Source organism: Coffea arabica, chromosome 2c, assembly GCF_036785885.1.
Source record: "Coffea arabica cultivar ET-39 chromosome 2c, Coffea Arabica ET-39 HiFi, whole genome shotgun sequence".
In the NCBI taxonomy this organism is placed as follows: Eukaryota; Viridiplantae; Streptophyta; class Magnoliopsida; order Gentianales; family Rubiaceae; genus Coffea; species Coffea arabica.
Genome location: NC_092312.1, coordinates 37,454,832 through 37,474,144, shown reverse-complemented (window position 1 = coordinate 37,474,144; position 19,313 = coordinate 37,454,832). Strand labels below are relative to the sequence as shown.

The window sequence follows — 19,313 nt, the reverse complement described above, 5'->3', positions numbered from 1 at the left end:
ATATTTCTCAACATCAGGTAAATTTTTGCTCAATTCTTACAAACTCAAGGGCCCAGATTGTCAACTCCTTGCATGCCAGTTCTAATCTACAAGGAAAGTACTTCCAGAATTTTGATTGACGAAAGTGTGTTTATGAACTATAGTTAAAACATCAATCAGATGGCTCAATTCTGTCCAAAATATAAACCTTTACACAACGAGTGAAACTGAAAACATCAGCAAGCCGGGGAAGAATCCACTAAAATGACGCGAATTCTTCAAAATGAAGTAGACGAGTACAACTGAGGAACGCTTCACACGAGATTGAACTGTAGTTGTGTTTAAAATATCAAACAGATTCTTCGACAACCTCTACTTAAGCTCTTTAACACCGAGGAAATCGATGGCAGCTGCATTCTGTATCTTGTGAATTAAGCATCCAAGAGATGGTTATGAATCGAGATAGGAAAATGAGCATACTACGTGAGTCATTTTGGGGATATTAATGGCTGTGTCGAGCAAGATTCTTCAACTTCAAAGTCAACAGGTCGCAAACAAGGAGGGCAATAAGCATCAAGTGCATTTTGTAAGTTAGTCTCCATCACACCATTTTGCTCATCAAGTTCATCATTTTTCTTTGCATCCTGAAACAAGACGATATAGGTGAAAATCACTTCACTATTCATAATAGCATTTAAATCGGATTTTCAAGGAAGTATAACATAACCTATAATGGACGCAATGCAAAACTTCAAGTGCAGATATAAAACAAGTAGGGCATCTTCTCTTAACAAAGTCGGGAATGGAATGTTAACTAATAGGTCTATTATATATCTAGTTTTAGTATTAAATGAATGAAACATCTTTCCCGCACCACATTTTTTCAACAAAAAGTTCTGAAAATTTTTATGTACATTTTAGATAACCAAGAAACTAGAAAAGTCCCTGAGTAGACATACCTGCACAAAGGCAGAGCAGGCACAACAAAATTCATCTTAAGGCTGCTCAGTGATATGTTGACTACAAGATTTGATCATATCTGAGTAGGCAATTGTCTTCATGCTGCTTATCTTGCTAAAAGTACGTTAGATTTTAAGATTCCTATTTTTCTTAAATGACTTTGCCCAACTCTAGTGGTTGGTGGTGTGTATTTTTTTCATGGGTGCAGGCAGGTAAACCAGAAACAATATCGTTTAAAATTTGCATTAGTTAGGTACACTGCTGCACAGAGATGTAATATCCTATCATCTCCCACATATTTATGTTCTCAAACATCTTTAGAGGGATGTAACTATATTATTGAGGCAGAGACAACAGTGTCCAGTAGTACCTTCTTGTCCCTGGTTCATATATTGTGACGAAAAATGACAATCCTCCTACTACAGAGGCTCATGCCAAGTAGGAGAAGAGGAAACTTGCAGTCTGAAATGAGCTGGCAGTAATTGAGAGAGTGACTAGGATATATTTTAGTAATCTCCTCATCAAAGGAGGATAGAATAAGTTGTGGAAATTACACCCCAGAACTACTTCATCTAATTCAGCTTTTCTTTTGCTACATGAGCCGATTTTTCTTGACTTGCAGCTGCTTAGCAATACTAGTTGCCTTCCTATCGCATTTAGGGAATGTGGAATGATTACTGATGATGGCTTTTTTTTTTCCCCCAGTACATGAGATGATGTTTTCTCCTTACAGATATCAGGTTTTGTGGTACCACATCAGTATCCAATTAAGCTTTCTTTAAGCTTTGTATTCCTGCTGCAGAAACTTGAAAGGATGCAATTAGATACTACGTGGAATATGCTAGAGGTGAGAGGGCAGAAAGAAATGGCACTTTGCAGACTTCATTGTGGCAGTCAGTTGCAAATGGATGTTCTACTGAGCTGAATAGACAAATAACAGATTTAATACTAGTTCGGTTGCTACGCATCTTTGATTACTGAGAAGCACCAAGAGCAAAAGGAATTTTATGATGGGGCTACCATTTCTTCTTTGCTAACTTGGACTTTAAAATAATTGAAAGTCAACTCACACATCTTCTGGGACGGAAGAAGTTTATATCTCAATCCCCCCAGCCCCCCCATAAAAAAGAAAAAGAAAAAGGGAAATCAAAGGAAGAAGTTTAAAGGAAGATGTCACCTGGATTCGCAGCTCAATTCATAAGGACAAATTACACTAGTAAATAAAAGTCTCATTCAATAGGTTTGGGAGATTCCAAAATCCAATAGCGAGATTTGCTTCAGGAAGAGACATCCAGAGTGTGTCATGTTCATGCACTTGGCCAAAACTACCATGCTTATTGTTTGTTAGATATTTTGTTTCTAATACAGAATGATTCAAAAGGGAATGCTCAGAAAGTCCCTAGGTGGGGAAATTGAAGTCAGAGATGCTGAAAGACATAAATATCTTAGAATTCAAGTTGCTGCATACAAAGAGGCAAGGAAGTACAGTTGGGCAACTAGCAAGTCGGAGTAACACCTAAAGATCTTGTTATAAAAATAAATCACACACTTATAATGGTGATTAGGTGAAAAAAGAGTGGTGAAGATCATTGGAGACTGATTTATCTTTCTCTTACCTGCATTAATAAAGCTTTTGCAACTGCAAGTTATACCATCTGCATATTCTTTGTATGCCTCATATATGAAGATCATTAGATATCAAAGCTGGACTATGAGAAGGAACATTACCTTCACAACCCTGACTTTAGAGAAGGAATATTATCTCCAATCATGAAGACTGGAAGTAGAAAGCCTTCGTTAAAGCAGATCGCCTATGGTCCTTTGATGATAGACAGAATTTAAAAGTTTAAATATTTGTCTTGCAGGAATATCTTGCCAAATGGAGAAGCAAGGAAAAAGATGCAAGAGTTCAATATATCAAAGAGGCAGACAATGGTTATGACTCATGGACTTCTTGTCCTGCGTTTCCAAATTTGTTAAAAATAAGGCCAAGGTTTATTGGACAAGGTCTGAATTGCGACCATAAGCTTTCCAATATAAATGAAAATTGCTCAAAACCCAGTCTTACATAACAGAACGAAGCATATAACAATAGGTACATAACATATATAGAGGAGCTTGAGTTGGCATAAAATTATTGCAGCTTCTGATAGCAAGTCCATTGATTCCAGGGTATTGAGTAGAGGTGTCAAAATGCGTGATTTGGGCGGGTTTGGGTTCGATAAAATGGGTAATGGGTATAAGTGAATCAATCCATTTATACCCATTTAATTAGATGGGTATAAATAGGTAAGTCAAAAAATGAATTGGATAACCCAATTACCCATTTATAACCCATTTATTTTAATTTTTTGTAAACTCATTTAAATTTATTTTTGAAAACTAAGTTATCGATTTATACCGCTCTTTGTACCCATTATTAATTTTAAATATTTACTTCTAATGTTCAATAAACCTAATTACAATTTTTTTTTTCATTGATACTTTATGTCATAAAATTACATATTATTTAATAATTAAATAATAAGAATAAAAAAATTTGAACTAAGTACAATAAAAGTTAATATAAAAACTTAATCCAAAAATTTTGAACCCCTAACATTTTTTTCATATATAAATTTAAAATTTCATTTTAGAAAGATAAGAAAAGAGACTAAAACTTATCATAAATTGGTAATGCTAAAAAATGAGCAAGTTAACAAACTAAAAGAAAATTAAATAATAAAATAAAATCAACAAATAATAATAATAATGAAACAAAAGTAGTTAACATCATGATAAAATAAAAAATTTGAAAAAAAAAGGGTAGGGGAAGAGAAGAGACTTGGAGGAAGAGAATTCTAAATGGGTTAATTGGGTTTGATGGGTTACCCAATTATACCCATTTATCATTTATATCCATCTACAAAAATTTAAAATACCCATACCCATCCATTCATGGACGGACATGGATAAATTTAGTTAAGTAGATTGGTTTACCACTTACAGTATTGAGCCAGGACGTTACCATATTTTTCGGGTACTACAGTGCTATGCTTGATATCTTTTAATAACATTTAAAGTAAGTGACAGCACACTTCTTTATGTTTATTTTACACAAAAATCCTCTCTTCTCTCTCTCTCTGTCTTCTGTTCTCTTCTTCTCTCATCATATTTCTTCTTTTGTATCAATCTAGCAATCTGTGACAGAAACACTGTTGCTTAAGATGTAAGACAAACTTAATCGATCAAGGATAGTTTTTTCTTACACAAAACTTTAGATGTATAAAAAATCGTAACAATTGCAGGAAAGTTATCGATGAAATCTTTTATCAGGCTGATTATCAACCTGGGAAAAGTTATGATGACATAGAAACATGACGGAAGACAACCTCATGCCTGTTATTGAAAGCAACAACTTCCATTTATATAGTGGTTCTCAAACAAACCTCATTATAATCCTCTGTACTGGATATCCTGTATTAAGGATAATCTTCATTTATAAGGTTTTTCTTAAAAGTGTTGCAATAAATTAATGTCCATGACTGAAGTAACAGTCTCACTTTCAAGTCGCTCGCAGATATATAAATTTCACATGAGAGGCATTTCTACATTAGCCTAAAAAAACAAAAAAATTAAATTGTGGCAGCAGTATAGTGGTGAAATCTTAAAAGAAATGGGACGTTGCAGTGTCAGTTAAGAATGAAAATTAAGAAAGAAGAGCAAATAGTTTACCACAAGCATTGGAAAAACAAACTTACCTGCATAGAGTATTTGTGAAATGTTGGAACAAACCGCCTCTTGCAGTATTCATTAAAACCGAAAGTGAGAAGAAGCAGAGGAATTGTAGAAATGGATGCGGAGGGCTTCGACATCAGTCCAAAGACACCAACCATAGTTATTTGCATTAGGATGAGAGCAGCAAGAATGTACTGATAAATGTATGGCCAATATTGACCACACGTCTCATAACAAGTTATGTAAACATCTTCAATCTGCCATAAAATGCAGGACATCTGTTATGAATATATTTTGACTCCAAGATTATAGTCACTGTGCTAGTTGTATAAAGTGGACCTGTATCGCCATGATAATGAAAACAAGCAGGAGACATCGGTAAGCAATAGATGAAAGCTACCTCAGGATAAAAAGATTCTCCATTCACCAGCAAACTATTCAAAATAGACAAATGTTCCTCACTCTAGGAAAGCTTATAAAGGTAGCAAAACAGGTGCTAAATAGCTTCATTGTGTAGACTAAAGGCAGGAAATTAATGTATGTCTTTGACATGCTATTCTTGGATGTCGAGTAAGTCCAAAACAACTAAATTCATGGATGACAATTTGACTTAGTACCTAATGTTTACTCCACAACCCATGTTTTAACGAATAATTAATGTTTATTCAATTCAAGGTACATTTTGTAAATACAACAACCATCCATGAGTCAAAGCAGTGCCTATGTATTGTTGTCAACTTGTGAACAATGGTGATTTAAGGTATTTGCATAAAGTTTTGCTTACTTTAGAGGAAGCAGCATGTTGCACTCTTGCCACAGTTGCCCACATCGTAAAACCAAGAGCAACCTATGCATTCTTTTTGTGGATAGGTGTTTTCAAAGGTGCTTTCTGGGCGAGTCCTTGAGGTGGGGCGACCCTCAAATGCCCCAACGCGGTTGAATGGGGCACAAGTGTTACTGGGCATTCGCCCCATGCTACAGGGCGTACACCTGATGTTTGGGCATTTGGTGCTTTTTCTTTTTCTTTTTCTTTTGTTTTTTAAGTTTGAACTTTGACTTTGTTTTTCTTTCGTCCTATCTTAGTTTCCTATCTCATTATTTTTCTTTAGTGATTTTCAAAAATGGATCTCATCTGTTTTCTCTTTCAAAATTTTTGAAAAAAATACAATGTAGAAGCATTTATGACTTTGTTTTTAACACTGTTTTTCCTTGTTGTTGATGCCCAGATATTGTTATTTTCTACTAACAAGACTAGATGACTAATGTATGATTTAGACTTTAAATTTTGATACTTAATGATTTTGTTTCTGAAGGAACATAGGTTGTAGGTTCAAGCAATTGAGCATTAGCCTTATAAATTGAACACTTTGCAGTCATGAAATCTCATAATTTCTAACAAAAGTGTATTAAATTTAGGTTTGTGATTTTCTTATAATGTTTTGTAATTTTCTTTAATTTTATCGAGATTTTGTTTCTATTTGTAACTATTATATATATATATATATATATATATATATATATATATATATTAGTATTCTTATATTTTTATCTTTTAAATATATAAAAAAGTCAAAATTTGTGGGGCATGGCTTTTGCCTTGTCTAGCCAGACATTAAATGCCCAGCCCTCCTTACCTTTTAAAACATTGCTGCATAACAGGTTTTTTCAGCATATCTGATTCTAGATTTATTACAGCAAAACAACCTGTTGAATTCATGTAATGCATAGACTCATCATAGCATGTCTGTGAGTGCACATATAAGCAAGACTCCACATAAAGATTTTGTTCCAACTTCAAATGCACTGAGAAGCATTATCAGAACTGTTTATAACAGTGGTAACAAATAGACCATCACATGGTTTGAAAATTGACAGGAATGCAAATTGTGATAAATTTCAGAAGTATGAGATTCTCAATGATTTCTTGAAGGATAAAGAGATAACCTGATTAATGAAAACAACATAGCCTAGCAGTAAGTAGCCAACTAGAAATGGCAGAAGCAAGGGCGAGATAATTGCATATACCATGCCAATCAATATAGAGAGAGCAACAAAAGGAATAATTCGGTAATAAGGTATTGAGTTAAGATATGCAGTTTTCCTCTTTCCGCGGTGCCATGTGTGGGATTTTATGTAGTTCCACATGAATAATCCTGGTTGGAGAATCTCTAAAGAAAATCCAAACAGCCCATTTGTCAAGATGTATGTCATGAAAAAGTCTGCCTGAAACAAAACACCAAAAGAAGTATAGCAAGGATTAAACAAGACAATTCTTTAAATCAAACAATGTTTACAACCACCAATTCAAGTGTAAGGGTCTTTTTTTTGTATTGTCTCATGTTCAATCCATACAAGAGATGGAAATAGAAAGCAAATATCCAGAAAGTTGCTCTTACTTGGGCAGAAACGGCACCGGCGAGATGACCGGGAAAATCTTTAGGATGAGTGAAAGATTCCCCAATTTGGTCTAGTAAGGATCCAGATAATAAGCTTAAGAAGAATGCATTTCCCACAAGAAAATAGAAGACCATATTACAAGCTTTTATGTCCTTCTTACTCCTTGAAATATAACCCGCCATTTGTGCCATAGCAATCATGGAAAAGGGAACAATGTAAATAAAAAAATTCAGAATCACACTTGGTAGATAGCCTGTCACAATGGATCTTAGTCCTGGTCTGGAGAAAATAGTACATGCCAGAGAAACAAAAAAAAAAAAAAAAAACAGGAGATCAGTTTTGCTGGTCTTACCAAAAACTCAAATCATGCAATCACATTGGATGGAAATGCCAAAAGTAGAATATGGATATCAACTTTAAACACCCCCCCCCCCCCCCCAACAAAAAAAAAAAGGCTGAGTCCCTAGGAAGATGTCCAGTCATCTCGCCCTTCCTAACAAAATTTTAGGAAGATTAAAATGAGAAAACAATCATAATTAGAAAGCACAAACTTTTAAATGAGCATATTAAGTCACAAATTATCTCGTGATTCATCATTTGCTGTTCTTTCAATGTATTCACTTATAACAAGGACCAGCTTAGGTTCAGGACCTGCATTTTGGTGTATTCTTTTTTCTTTCCTTGATCTTTCCTTTCATTGAATTCCTAATGCAGTAAATATTTTTTTTCTTGTCAAGTCCTCTTGTGACATGAGTTTTTTAGGCAAGGGACAGAGTATTCTCCGAGGATATCATTACATATAGGAGAGTAGGGCTTATCCAACTGCAACATATAAACTGCTAATGCTTTTCATTGTCATTCCAGATTCTAAATTTTTACAAACTCCTTTCTTATGAGGGTAGACACCAAAGCCACAATTTCTCGAAAACAAGAGGCTCTAGCGCATAAGACAGTAAAAAAAGGAAAAACACATACAAACAAAAGCCAATAGATTCTTTAGCGATAGGTTCTAAAATTAGAGAATTGCCGAAAGTCCATGTGCCTTAGTATGTTAAACAACATAGGAAAAACATATTTCAGCAGGCTAAGGAAAATACTGCAGGAATAACTATAAAAGAAACACAGGGCATATAGGAACAGGTGAAATTATTTCTTCATTCTTTCTACCTTATTAAACTTAGCATATAGCAGCAATAGCTTCCTTTCAGCTCAGCCCATCAAGGATTATTCTGTAAACAAGTATAGCTTTTGAAAACCCTTTTACTATCTCAATTTTCTCATGCAGACAAATGAAAAGAAATTTATACAAATTGAAAGTTCCAATGATATTCTATTTGCACCCAATTTTGTAAGAGTTGAACCTCTCTGATTGTGATCTAAAAACATTGTTTCCTGTTTCTATCATGCAACAGATCCTGGTAATCATTAAAGAATGAAAGAGCAGAACAATTTTGGTGAGATAGCATTTTGTACATTATCCTGTCCTCCACTTAAAAGAGGTAGAGCAACATGATAGTGCACAGAGGATAAGATACTGGCATAGCAATGAATGAAGCACATAGTTTCTTTTATGGGTAGCGATAGAGAAGTTTTGCTGCAAACTTAAGCTGTCTGCTATGTGCAGTTCTAGGTTAACTGTATCAGCTAATTCTGAAAACCATTTTCAAGCAGGATTCTCAATCACAAATATCAAAGATGAGAAATCTTACATTAATTGCACTGCCATTGCAGGTGGAAACCATTTTCGTAATTTTTCAAATTTTGCAATTCCTTGAATAGCTGTGACAGGGATGGCAAAGAATATTGTGAGAAGTGATGCTAACAAGAAGACAACAATTTCATGCAGCGGCAGGTGTCGATAAGGAATTGCCAAATTACTCCAGAGAACATCCCTTGGTTCTGGGGCTATTCCTGTGATCCATACTAGAGGATTTGAGTGCTGTTGAGATTGGGCAGCTAATGCAGCACCCAAGCGAGACCTGAACGTAACAAATGCAACAGGCAACTCCTACACAAATGAAGCATGACAATAGAAATCTGAATATCAAAAATTCTTGACAAACTAATTTATGTTTTTCGTCCAACAAACTTTGGGATACACTGGGAGCATAACTGATATGCTCAGTGATGGATGTTACATGAATGTGGGGCATCAGACGAAGCCTAGAACATGCATGGCACATGGATGTGAAAATCTTGAATTTTAAACTGATTCCTAATTGTCAGTAGAACTTTTAACCAAGAAACAATTCACATTACCTAGCTCTAGCAATCATCGGGGACTGTAAAGCTTTGCTAGCTGCAATGTTCAGTATAGAGTAAGAGCATGCAATGTAGTTGCTAACTTGTAATCTAGGATAGGTCATCTTGATAATTAGGAATTTTTAGGCTTCGATCTGCCTCCTGGCAAGGGAATGTTTTAGCCGAAGGTGTTTGGGAAATTGCACCACCAAATAGTTTTCCCAGACAGTTGAAAAAAATAATAATAATAAGAAAATAAAAAAAGCCGTTGCTGTGTAACATGGAGAAAATTTTTTTAGTTTCTCATAATTTCACAATGAGCAATCTTCTCCTCAAGCCACTCATGGAACGTGGAGTATAAAATATAGGAAATAGCAGAAGCAATCACAAAGCTATCCACATTAGCCAGAAAGCAATATCAACAATCAATTTTTGCACTTCCACAGACATTAAACACTAAAGCAGAACATGAATCTTGACAAGAATCTTTGGATGTTCTATGATTTGCCAGTAACTGAAGAAAATCCCTTTTTATTCATGAACTTTACTTGCAAAGTTTAAACCAAAAACACCAGAATGGTAAATCACATCTCAATTTGAAAAGAATAAGTTGTCCAGTAATAATAGCCAATACTGATGACAGTACTCAATAAAGAGTATAGTACCATGATTCTGATGATTACTTTTACCTTTTCTGAAAGCATCACCTCACCCCTTATGTGTCGTATCTTATGACACACATCTTGAAGCATTTCTTTGAGTATTTCTATTTTTGAGCTATCTGATCGTCTTGTATATCTATTAGTCAATGACTGCTGTGTCAATTTCTCAATCCTTTCTCTGATTGATTTGCCATGAATCTACATCCAATATTATCTTGTGATTAGTAGTCGTTCAGGAAATAGGCATTTAGATATTTGATTAAGCTGACAGATACAGAACGAAAATTTAAGGATGGTACAATAAATGTTATCATAGTGTTACACTGAATTTCCTCTTCCAGATGGTAAGAAAATCTCTGTGCCCATGCATCAGCGAGAAGTAATGATTGCACTACCAACTTTTTTGGGTTTGTACGTGAAGAAATAAAAGCAGGCATGCTTTCATTTTCAGATCTAACATGCTCTACTCACAATCTAAACTACAATATCCAGTCAAAAACCATGATCTCCAAACCCATACCTAGTAAAGATAAAGCTACTCAGTGGTTTTACAATCAAAGGAATGACGTGAATTTGTATAACAATCTGCTAAAAACATTTCATTTTTATAGTGTGCTAGAAATATGACTACCAATTAAGACTCGTAATGTATGTCAATGAAATTCATTAATTTTAACAAAAATATATATTAGGATGGTGGGCAATTTCTCAATCAATTGCATTTTACAATGTATTAAGCAAATTAGAGCTAGCTTCACTTATGTCATGCATCTGTCTTGCTTTAACTTTAACATGTGACTGTTATTAACGCACCTGCAGCATAGCATAAACAGGTTCTTTCTGAAATGTAGTTTTTAAACTTTGTACGGTATGGAGTATATTTAAGTTACTTCATTTCATTAAATGCAATCCAATCATCCAAGAAAAATGCTTTCTGCAGTTCTTAACCCCTGTCAGCAAGACATTCACTGTTCTTATCACAGAAAAGCAACATAGCCAAATCATAAATACAGCGTAGAGCAGTGCAAATAGCATTCTATGCCAGTGTAACTTAACTTCACATCCGACTTTCCTGACACAAAAGAATAGCTCATGTAACAGAGGATCCATTAACCCTCACAATCGGACTAATGGAGGCTATTTAGAATGAATGATTGACATTTTACAGAAATGAAAATTTGATACTGGCAAATTCCATAATTACAGAAATGAATGATTGACATTTTACATAATGGAGGCTATTTAGAATGAAGTTAAGTGTGGAATTTGATACTGGCAAATTCCATAATGGAGGCAATTTAGAATGGAGGCCATGGAGGCTATTTAGAATGATTGACATTTTACATAAAAGTGGAAAATTTGATACTGGCAAATTCCATAATTACAGAAATGAAAATTTAGAAGTGTGGACTCCCAATTAATCTCTACATCCAAAAATTTCGGTTTGTTGCACTGACTACCAAAGAGAAGCGAAAAGACACTGTACATAACACTGATGCTACTAATAAGGGAGGGAATACCACCTGAAATAAAACCTCTACCTACTGATTATTTGATTCCAATCTTTTCATCCCCCCTCCTTTTGCACTTTTCGGAATAATGTACAAGCACACATTACTAACTTAAGACCAAATAAACTGTCATATTTTGGGTCAACTATTAACTCAAAAGGAAGTGACCAGTAGACAGGATACACTGTTACTTTGGTTAACTCAGAACATAACAAAGTAACAAACATTAGCCAACCACCTACACTTATGCAGTACATATTCAATAAGCAAATAAAGTCATACATTTTTGTATCCCTTAATCAATTGAGCATACTGGTGAAGACAAGTGTGAAATATTCTATGATAAACAACATATAGATATTTCAACTGCAGCCATGATAATAGTACCTTGATTTCAAATTTCCTTTGAGATGGATCTCAGATTCTAAGCCTATGCATTTTAACCGTAGAAAAATGTCAGAGGCTGCTAAACTGAGGACATTAATCAACATTGATTTACAGCTAAAGTCTAACAGATTATTACTTTCCTTCATCTCAGGTTGGTGTGTTCCAAAGGGACAAATATACTCCTCAAAATATGTATCAAGATCAGTGTAAGGAGATCTTTCTTTTTTTTTTTTTTTCTTTGGTGAGCAGCACAATGAGAATAATCCTTACTAGCAACTTTTCGAGTTCCTCGCAGTCGTACAGAATCTGATATGATTGATAAGAAGATGGATAGTGTTTAGAAAAAAAGTGATCCACACAGCAACCATAAGCTTTGTGCTCATTGCAAAAAGGGATCTCTCGAACTAGGACAGTGAATTGATCTGGTCGATGCCTTAAGTTATGTAGCTGCTGAATCCTTTTCAACCAGATATCTTTATATTCCTGACCAAAAAATGAAGCAAGGAACCAATTGTTAAAGCCACTTGTCTAAAATTAAAAGAAAAACTTCCGAGAAAAGAAATATGACCTTAGAGTGAACATCAAACTGATCTACCTTTGAATAGAATCATACCATTCTGAACATATTCAGCAATGGGGATAGATTGAGCTTCTAAAACTGTTGTTTGATTGTATGAATGAAAAGATGAGAATATAGTACCATGCATTTACTTCAGTGTGCTGCTTTTTAATAAATTCACTATTGGACCCCCTAACTAATGCAAGAAACGATGCAGTACTTGTCCTTGATTTTTCTTTTTGTTTAGACAGTCCCTGCTTGTGTTACATCACTTCTACAAATCATGTTTAAGAATCTTACCTACATGATGCAGGGATTCCGAGAAATAACATTGAAACATCTATGACTACTCTACTCATAAAATTTCTAACTGTTACTGCAAATCTAAGGAAAAAGTCATGCTGTCCCCTAGGTGCTCTGACTGTGCATCATTTGAACGTCTAAATATGTCCCTTTCTCTTTCTTTAATTCTTGAAACTACTATGCCTTTCCAATAAGAGAAGTTTTAAAAGAACAGTGACAATCCATGATACTTCTGGATATAGAAAACAGGAAACTAATTCTTAACATCAAACTACAAATTATTCAAATTCATGTCAAACAACCAATGTGATGGTTCAAGATGGTTGAAGTATTTTCTTGATTTTTATTTGAACTTTTGGACTGTTTTGATTGGTTTTGAACAACAATTTCTTCTTTTGCAACCACTTTGAGCTTTTATTTGTCTTTTCTTCAAACTTATTTAAGGACAACAGGCTCTTTGAAGCTCAGTTAAGCTTTGACAATCCTTTTAAGGTTATGTTTTAGAGAAACATCTCCATCACATGTCAGACATGATACTTTTGGACCCTATCAGGACCATTGATTTTCTAGAAATGAACGACTTCGTTCAATATTTTAGATGATTTTTCTTGTCCTGCATCTTTTACGCAATCTTTCAAATCCAGACCAGGTGAAGACTTCCATGAACAATCTAATGCTAAATGTTCAAGTTCCTTGAGATCTACTAATCGTGAAACACTAACAGAAGTATTCTACCTCTTAGTTTGGTGATATAACGATGTAAAGGTTAAGCATTGGACTTGAAGTACAAACTTCTTTACTGAGAAAAAGCATGAAACTGACAGTCAAAGCTCGGAGTTCTTTGCCAAGAACTCACAATCTAAGATGACCAGTCACTAAATTGAGACCTTAAAAGGAAACCCAGAAGAAAAGAGGGGAAAAACTTTGTGATTCAAGTACCAATAGTAAATTAAAACAAATATGACCAAAGGCTAATTTTTTTGGTGGCTGTTAACAGCCCTCTCGAATTGAAGATTACCAGTTAAAGCATGTATAAATAAGGTTTCAGAGATCGGAAAAAGAAAGCACCAAACTTCATACAGAAAATGCTCAAATACATATATGCCCATTGCATAGACTATGGATACTCCTGTGAGTGAAGAAAATGCTCTGTTGTTCTCTTAATAGGACTATATTCTAACCATCTCTCTTCTTCTCTTAATAGAAATATATTCTAACCATTCTTTTATCTTTCTACACAGAATTTCAGCTGCCAAGCATAATTTTATCATTTAAACTATCAAACTACATAAGAAGCCATCCCCAAAACTTGCTTCCGAGGATATGATAGATTAGAGATCAAAGCTACAGAAATCCAGTAGTTGCTGTTTGGATTCAGGAAAACAATGGATCAATGAGTCATGCCAACAAGAAAAGTACATAGTTTCATTGTCAGATGCAGCCCTTCTACTTAAGCTACTTAGCCATTCATTGAGTAAAACAGTTTACAGCATGTGATGACATATATGATGGCAGTATTATTGCATGAATCCTTATAGATTTAGCTTTAGTGTCTCATGGGATAGGTGGAATGTCTATCAATAATTCCTGTTTTTAGTAAAAATGATACCAACTGCGGGGGAAAATTAACCCATCACTATGGGAACTCTAAACATAAGATACTGATTCGCTGGAGCTGCTGAGAACACTTTTGATATTACTGTGTAAAGATCAGAGCATAGTGATACCTTGTACAATAGGTATAATCCATAGCAAGAAATAAAATACAAGCAAGAAAGATGCACCCACAGCCTGCAAATAGCAAACAAATTAATGAATAATATACAACATCCAATTAAAGAAGGTTTTACCAACAAAATATTCTGATTGAAGGTTAAAAATCAATCCAAGCAAAAAGAGAATGTTGTGAACATAACAAAAGTGGTCAGAGTGTGCAAACAACACCATGGGTTTGATGGAGAAGAAATTAATAGACAATAAACAAAGAGGACTGCCATGACTATAAAAAAAAACAATGGCATAGCCACAATGATGAATCTAAACAAATACATGCAAAAAGAAAAAAAGAATTGCCTGCTTATCATCAATTTCAAGAATAGTGTCTCAAGATACAATAAAAAGGAAAGTAAGAAAACAATACAAAGGATACCACAGATATACCACTTACAAAAATTAACATCCAAGAAGAATTAAATAGAGAAGAGAATCCAATGACAAAGTTAAAAAAAAAAAAAAGTTATACAAACTCCCTTCAATTAACTGTCACTTGCATTCATGGAAAGCTATACTAATTTGACAAGTTTTTTTTCCCATTTTTTTCCTTAAACCTATTGCCAAGGATAGGAGGAGGGAGAAAAAAGAGCATTTCAGTCAGGATTCTACACCCATGGTACCAGTGTTGCCCACCAAGCACACAACATAAGGCCAAGCTCTATCTTTTACAAGTCTTGTTCTCATTATGCTCCATTGTATCTCATGTCCTCCACATACCTCTTGACAGAAAGCAAAAAGAAAACACCAACAATTTTGTGTGGATCCATAGTCAGTTTTATGAGGACCACCATGCATACAGACTTAAAGAGAGCAGCATAGGATAGCTGCTTGATCAAATTATCATTATTGCCTCAAGTGACATCTCATCACCAGTCACAAAAAAAATTCAGATTAGAAGACTACAACAGTATGGCATTATAACAATTTGTAATTGCCATTGTACGGCAACATTCCAAGTGAAATTTCTTTTCTCTGAGATCATGAGTTTATGCAGAGGAACCAATGCAGTACAATCCACAGATGCAGGACACAGTTATCTTCTTATTGGATACTGAGTTGTGGCAAAATGATCACAAAAGCAGAAGCTTTTGGTTCATATTCAACAATAGTAGTTGTTTTAGTAGTGAGTTTTTATGCTAATTTTTATTCTGGTCATATTTGAATGAAGTTAATTATCATTTCTCTCTCCACAGTTTCTAAAAGAAGTGCATAGAAGAAAATTGCCAAATGATTGCCAAGTCTGAGAACTCTTCCTTGACGAGCAAATATCCAGCTTAAAAAGAGGGTCCTCATTGTTAATTGCAGTAGAAAACCACAACAAACTTTTGGGGTATTGCTAGTAATAACATATGGAGAAAATCTAGGATTTTGAATCGTGATGACTTTGACACATGTATGATCCCCTAAAAACATCAAGTAATGAGCATATTCCTTGATCAAAGTCCAAACTAGGTGTTAGATGGTTGGCATAGCAAGCTGGCATTGCCAAGCCACATACTTCTGATAGTTGCACAAATTATCAGTAGTTCCTTAAAATGCAATGCATATATCTCTCTGACTCTCTTTCTAATAGATGTCGATACGTTCTCTCCATTATAACTCTTCCACACTTCTGAATGATTTTCCTTCTAGCCTTTTCTATTTCTCTATGACAACACATCAGAGAAAGAGAGAAAGGAAGATGAGACGACTAAATGCATTTACAATAAAAATTCTTGAATGAGACTGACATTTTAGTTTGAAGTCAAGTAAAAAGCAATCAGTACAATTATGCCACTAATACTTTATACCTAGTATATCTCATCTTTAAACCAAAGAACTCAATAAATAACTAGTATGCAAATTAACTCCAAATCTATTTCACAGAGGTACATTCAAGACACTTAAAAAAAATGCAACGGTGATAAAATGCATCAAGAGTCTGATAAACTAACTCCTAATCTGATTGACATTGAGGTATACATCAGTTACATTCACGAGACATTAAAAAAAAAAACTGCAATGGTGATTAAAATGCATCCAGAGAGTCCGATTAACTTACCTGTTAGAACCTCCTATAATATTAGATATTGTGAAAGAATTCACGGAATGAAATTGTGAAGATAGTCTGTCAGCGTCAATATAGTTAAGTGGAAGCAAAACCAATACACCAACAACACAGGAAACAGTGAAAAAATTGATCCTGAAAGTTTTAGACTACAGAAGGTCAGCTAAAGTTCATCAATTGACATCAGTTATTGGGAAAACTTTATCTCAAAGTGCACAACATCAAAGTTTCAACTAGTGAAAATAATGGCAAAATCTCATATCTCCATTGTATCCTTGATATATCACAACAAACACTAATTCAGTATTTTGTATAAAACAGGTGCAGCACAAAGACATATTATTGAGCATATTTGACTTTCATATCAATTCGCTCTCACCGAGACCAGTGAGTATGAGGTTCAAATAAATTAAATTGTTTAAGGTTATAATTAAGTTAATGACAAAACACTAGCCATAAAACAGATAAATAAAACAGGTCAAGACAGATTTTCTATAAAACAAACGAATTTAAACAGACAATAATAACCTCAGTACCGGTTTAATGTCTCACCCGAATTTAAACAGTCTAATGAAGACGAGCACGTCAAGACCACACTGCTGAAGAATCTGCCCTTCGGAAACTCGCGATGCGCGACGAACCCATTCCAGTGAGGGAAGAAATCGGGAAAAGGTAAAACGCTCGTCCAAAAAGATATGGTGATTCAGAGAAATGCGACGTGGATAGTATATTGGTGCATTTGAAGGCTGCTTTTTCAGTATGGAAAATAGTGAAAGGATGAACATGGCTACTCCTATGTTGATGCTGGCTGATGCCAGCAAATTTTCTGCTTTCATCTCTTACCACAGATGCAGGGAATGTGGAGGGGAACTGTATTGATTGCAGTTCGGTTGGAATATTGGATTGTTAAAGAATTGTTCAGTTTTGGTTATGGCAGTTAAGGGTGAAGACTGAAGAGTATGGACTGTAGCGCGTTCGGAGTCGCGAAGGAAAGAGCTTGCTGCCACCTCTGTCTGTACGTGGCGCAAATTGACTAGAAGGGGTGGCAAGAGTCAGGTTGTTCAAGGATGTAGCGGTTGATCAGAAAATTGGGACCCCCCATGATTTCAAGAATTGTGAAAGTTCCTCTTGTGAAAGAAAATGGTTTCATTTAGGTCCTTCAAGAGATGAAGTTTGGCCCCCTCGAGAATTTATCAACTCATTCAACGTTTTTCCCCCAACTGATCTCTATGTTTTGCTTCTGTCCTTGAGCATGGGGTGAACATGTTGATGTGGTTTACCTTGAATTTTTGGGATGTAGCATTGGGATTGTAGATGTAACTTTTGAAGGACCTAATTGAGAATAATCTAGATTTTTATAGAGTAAAATGAAATTTGAAAAATTGCCTACGTATGTGTTTCAGTGCTATGTACAAATACCACCACTCATGTTTCTTGTTCGGTGTCCACCAAAGAATGAGTCCACCCATCCACCATCAATGCTTGACAGACGTATTGCATCGTTCATTGCAAAAACGAGCTTTTATCAAACTCAAATGAGTTTGAATGAACTTACTTTGCGGACAATTTGATTCATTAGAAGCCCCTATTAAGAGGATTTACGAATATATGTAAATTAACAAAAGTTTTATTTCTCTACATACAAAAAACAAAAAATAAAATAGTTTTGCACAGTGACACTAAGATTATGCATGTACTATATGTGCCTACAAGAACCTATTTGGGGAAAACCTAATTACTAAAGAGTAAAATGCAATTATAAAAACACCCAATATGGATTGAAATGATTCTCAATCCATTTTAAAATTAAGAATTAAAATCCAATTCATGAGTAGAGCTGTAAACGAACCGAAACGAACCGAGTATCTCATGTTTGAGCTCTGTTCGTTAAGCGATTCGAACTCTGTTCGTGTTCGTTCGTTAACTTTCGAACTCTAAATCTGTGTTCGTGTTCGGCTCGTTAAGTAAAGTTCGTGTTCGTGTTCGTGTTCGTGTTCGGCTCGTTTAACATAAATGAGCCGTTCGCGAACACGCTCGAAAAGTTCGAATCCAGATTATTCTACGCCTTAAATATGCCACACAAATCATTAATCATCCTAAAAAATAATTAAAATACTAAATGACTAAATTCCATTATTCAATAACTGCATAACCAACATTAACATAAAAACAACAAATAAAACAAAGTAATTTGTCCTTCAAATATAAAAATTCAGCCATAAGACAAGTACAAATTTTCGGCAGCAGCCAATGGGGAAGGAAAACAAAAGTAAGGTTGGAAAGGGAAGGGGAAAGTTTTAGAATTTCTTATGAGTAACCCTAAAATTTGTCAAATGACAATTATGTCCTTGTTCGCGAACGCTCGTTAAAATTCGCGAACATGTTCGTGTTCGTTCGATTATTAAACGAACAGAAAAATTCGTTCGTGTTCGTTCGTTTAAGGCTTTCGAACGAGCCTTTAACGAACACGAACGAGTCGAAACGAACCGAGCTAACGAACAGCTCGGTTCGTTTAACAGCTCTATAATCATGAGTTTTTCAAGTCAAAAAGTTGAAATATAGTTGTGCATTTTTGCTGTCGAAAGTTAAAACAGCGGATTGATTAGTCAAAGATACTTTTGTCATATCTCATTCTATGAACATCCAAATGAGATGATTCTTAATGCATCGGAAATCTAACTCAAACAGCTACAGGAAAGCATAGCATTTTCAAGAAATACCTTTTGATGATTTCAAAACACAAACTTGCATTAGTTTTAGCAACTCATTTGGAACTT

At 34.8% G+C, this 19,313-nt stretch overlaps 1 protein-coding gene across 8 annotated transcripts; it reads right to left on the bottom strand.

Moving 5' to 3' along the window:
• Nucleotides 1-87: 87 nt before the first annotated feature.
• On the bottom strand, nucleotides 88-17,583 carry LOC113727287 (CSC1-like protein At3g54510). 8 transcript variants are annotated; one of them, XR_011839437.1, is made up of 11 exons: nucleotides 17,089-17,583; nucleotides 16,531-16,671; nucleotides 14,444-14,507; nucleotides 12,125-12,337; nucleotides 9,984-10,154; nucleotides 8,763-9,061; nucleotides 7,053-7,332; nucleotides 6,601-6,879; nucleotides 4,680-4,913; nucleotides 2,556-4,119; nucleotides 471-623 (listed from the first exon to the last, which is right to left on the bottom strand). XR_011839437.1 is itself a non-coding variant. In XM_072075863.1 (11 exons), the coding sequence occupies exons 1-10, from the start codon at nucleotides 17,370-17,372 to the stop codon at nucleotides 2,708-2,710; spliced, it is 2,016 nt and encodes a 671-aa protein (XP_071931964.1). In that variant the 5' UTR covers nucleotides 17,373-17,583; the 3' UTR covers nucleotides 471-623; nucleotides 2,668-2,707. The 8 variants fall into 8 exon arrangements, 6 of the variants coding, with proteins under 6 accessions (XP_027107157.2, XP_071931963.1, XP_071931966.1 ...); XR_011839438.1 differs by having other exon boundaries at nucleotides 2,556-2,758; XM_072075863.1 differs by having other exon boundaries at nucleotides 2,668-2,758.
• Between the last annotated feature and the right edge of the window lie 1,730 nt (nucleotides 17,584-19,313).

Excerpts from the sequence above, each read along its gene's own strand:
- LOC113727287 (XM_027251356.2), bottom strand. The coding sequence starts at position 17,372 with ATGAAAGCAGAAAATTTGCTGGCATCAGCCAGCATCAACATAGGAGTA. Across the intron at positions 9,062-9,983 it reads AGGTGATGCTTTCAGAAAAG|GAGTTGCCTGTTGCATTTGT; the intron begins GTAAAAGTAATC and ends TCATTTGTGTAG. Across the intron at positions 7,333-8,762 it reads GCAATGGCAGTGCAATTAAT|ACCAGGACTAAGATCCATTG; the intron begins GTAAGATTTCTC and ends TATTTTCTCCAG.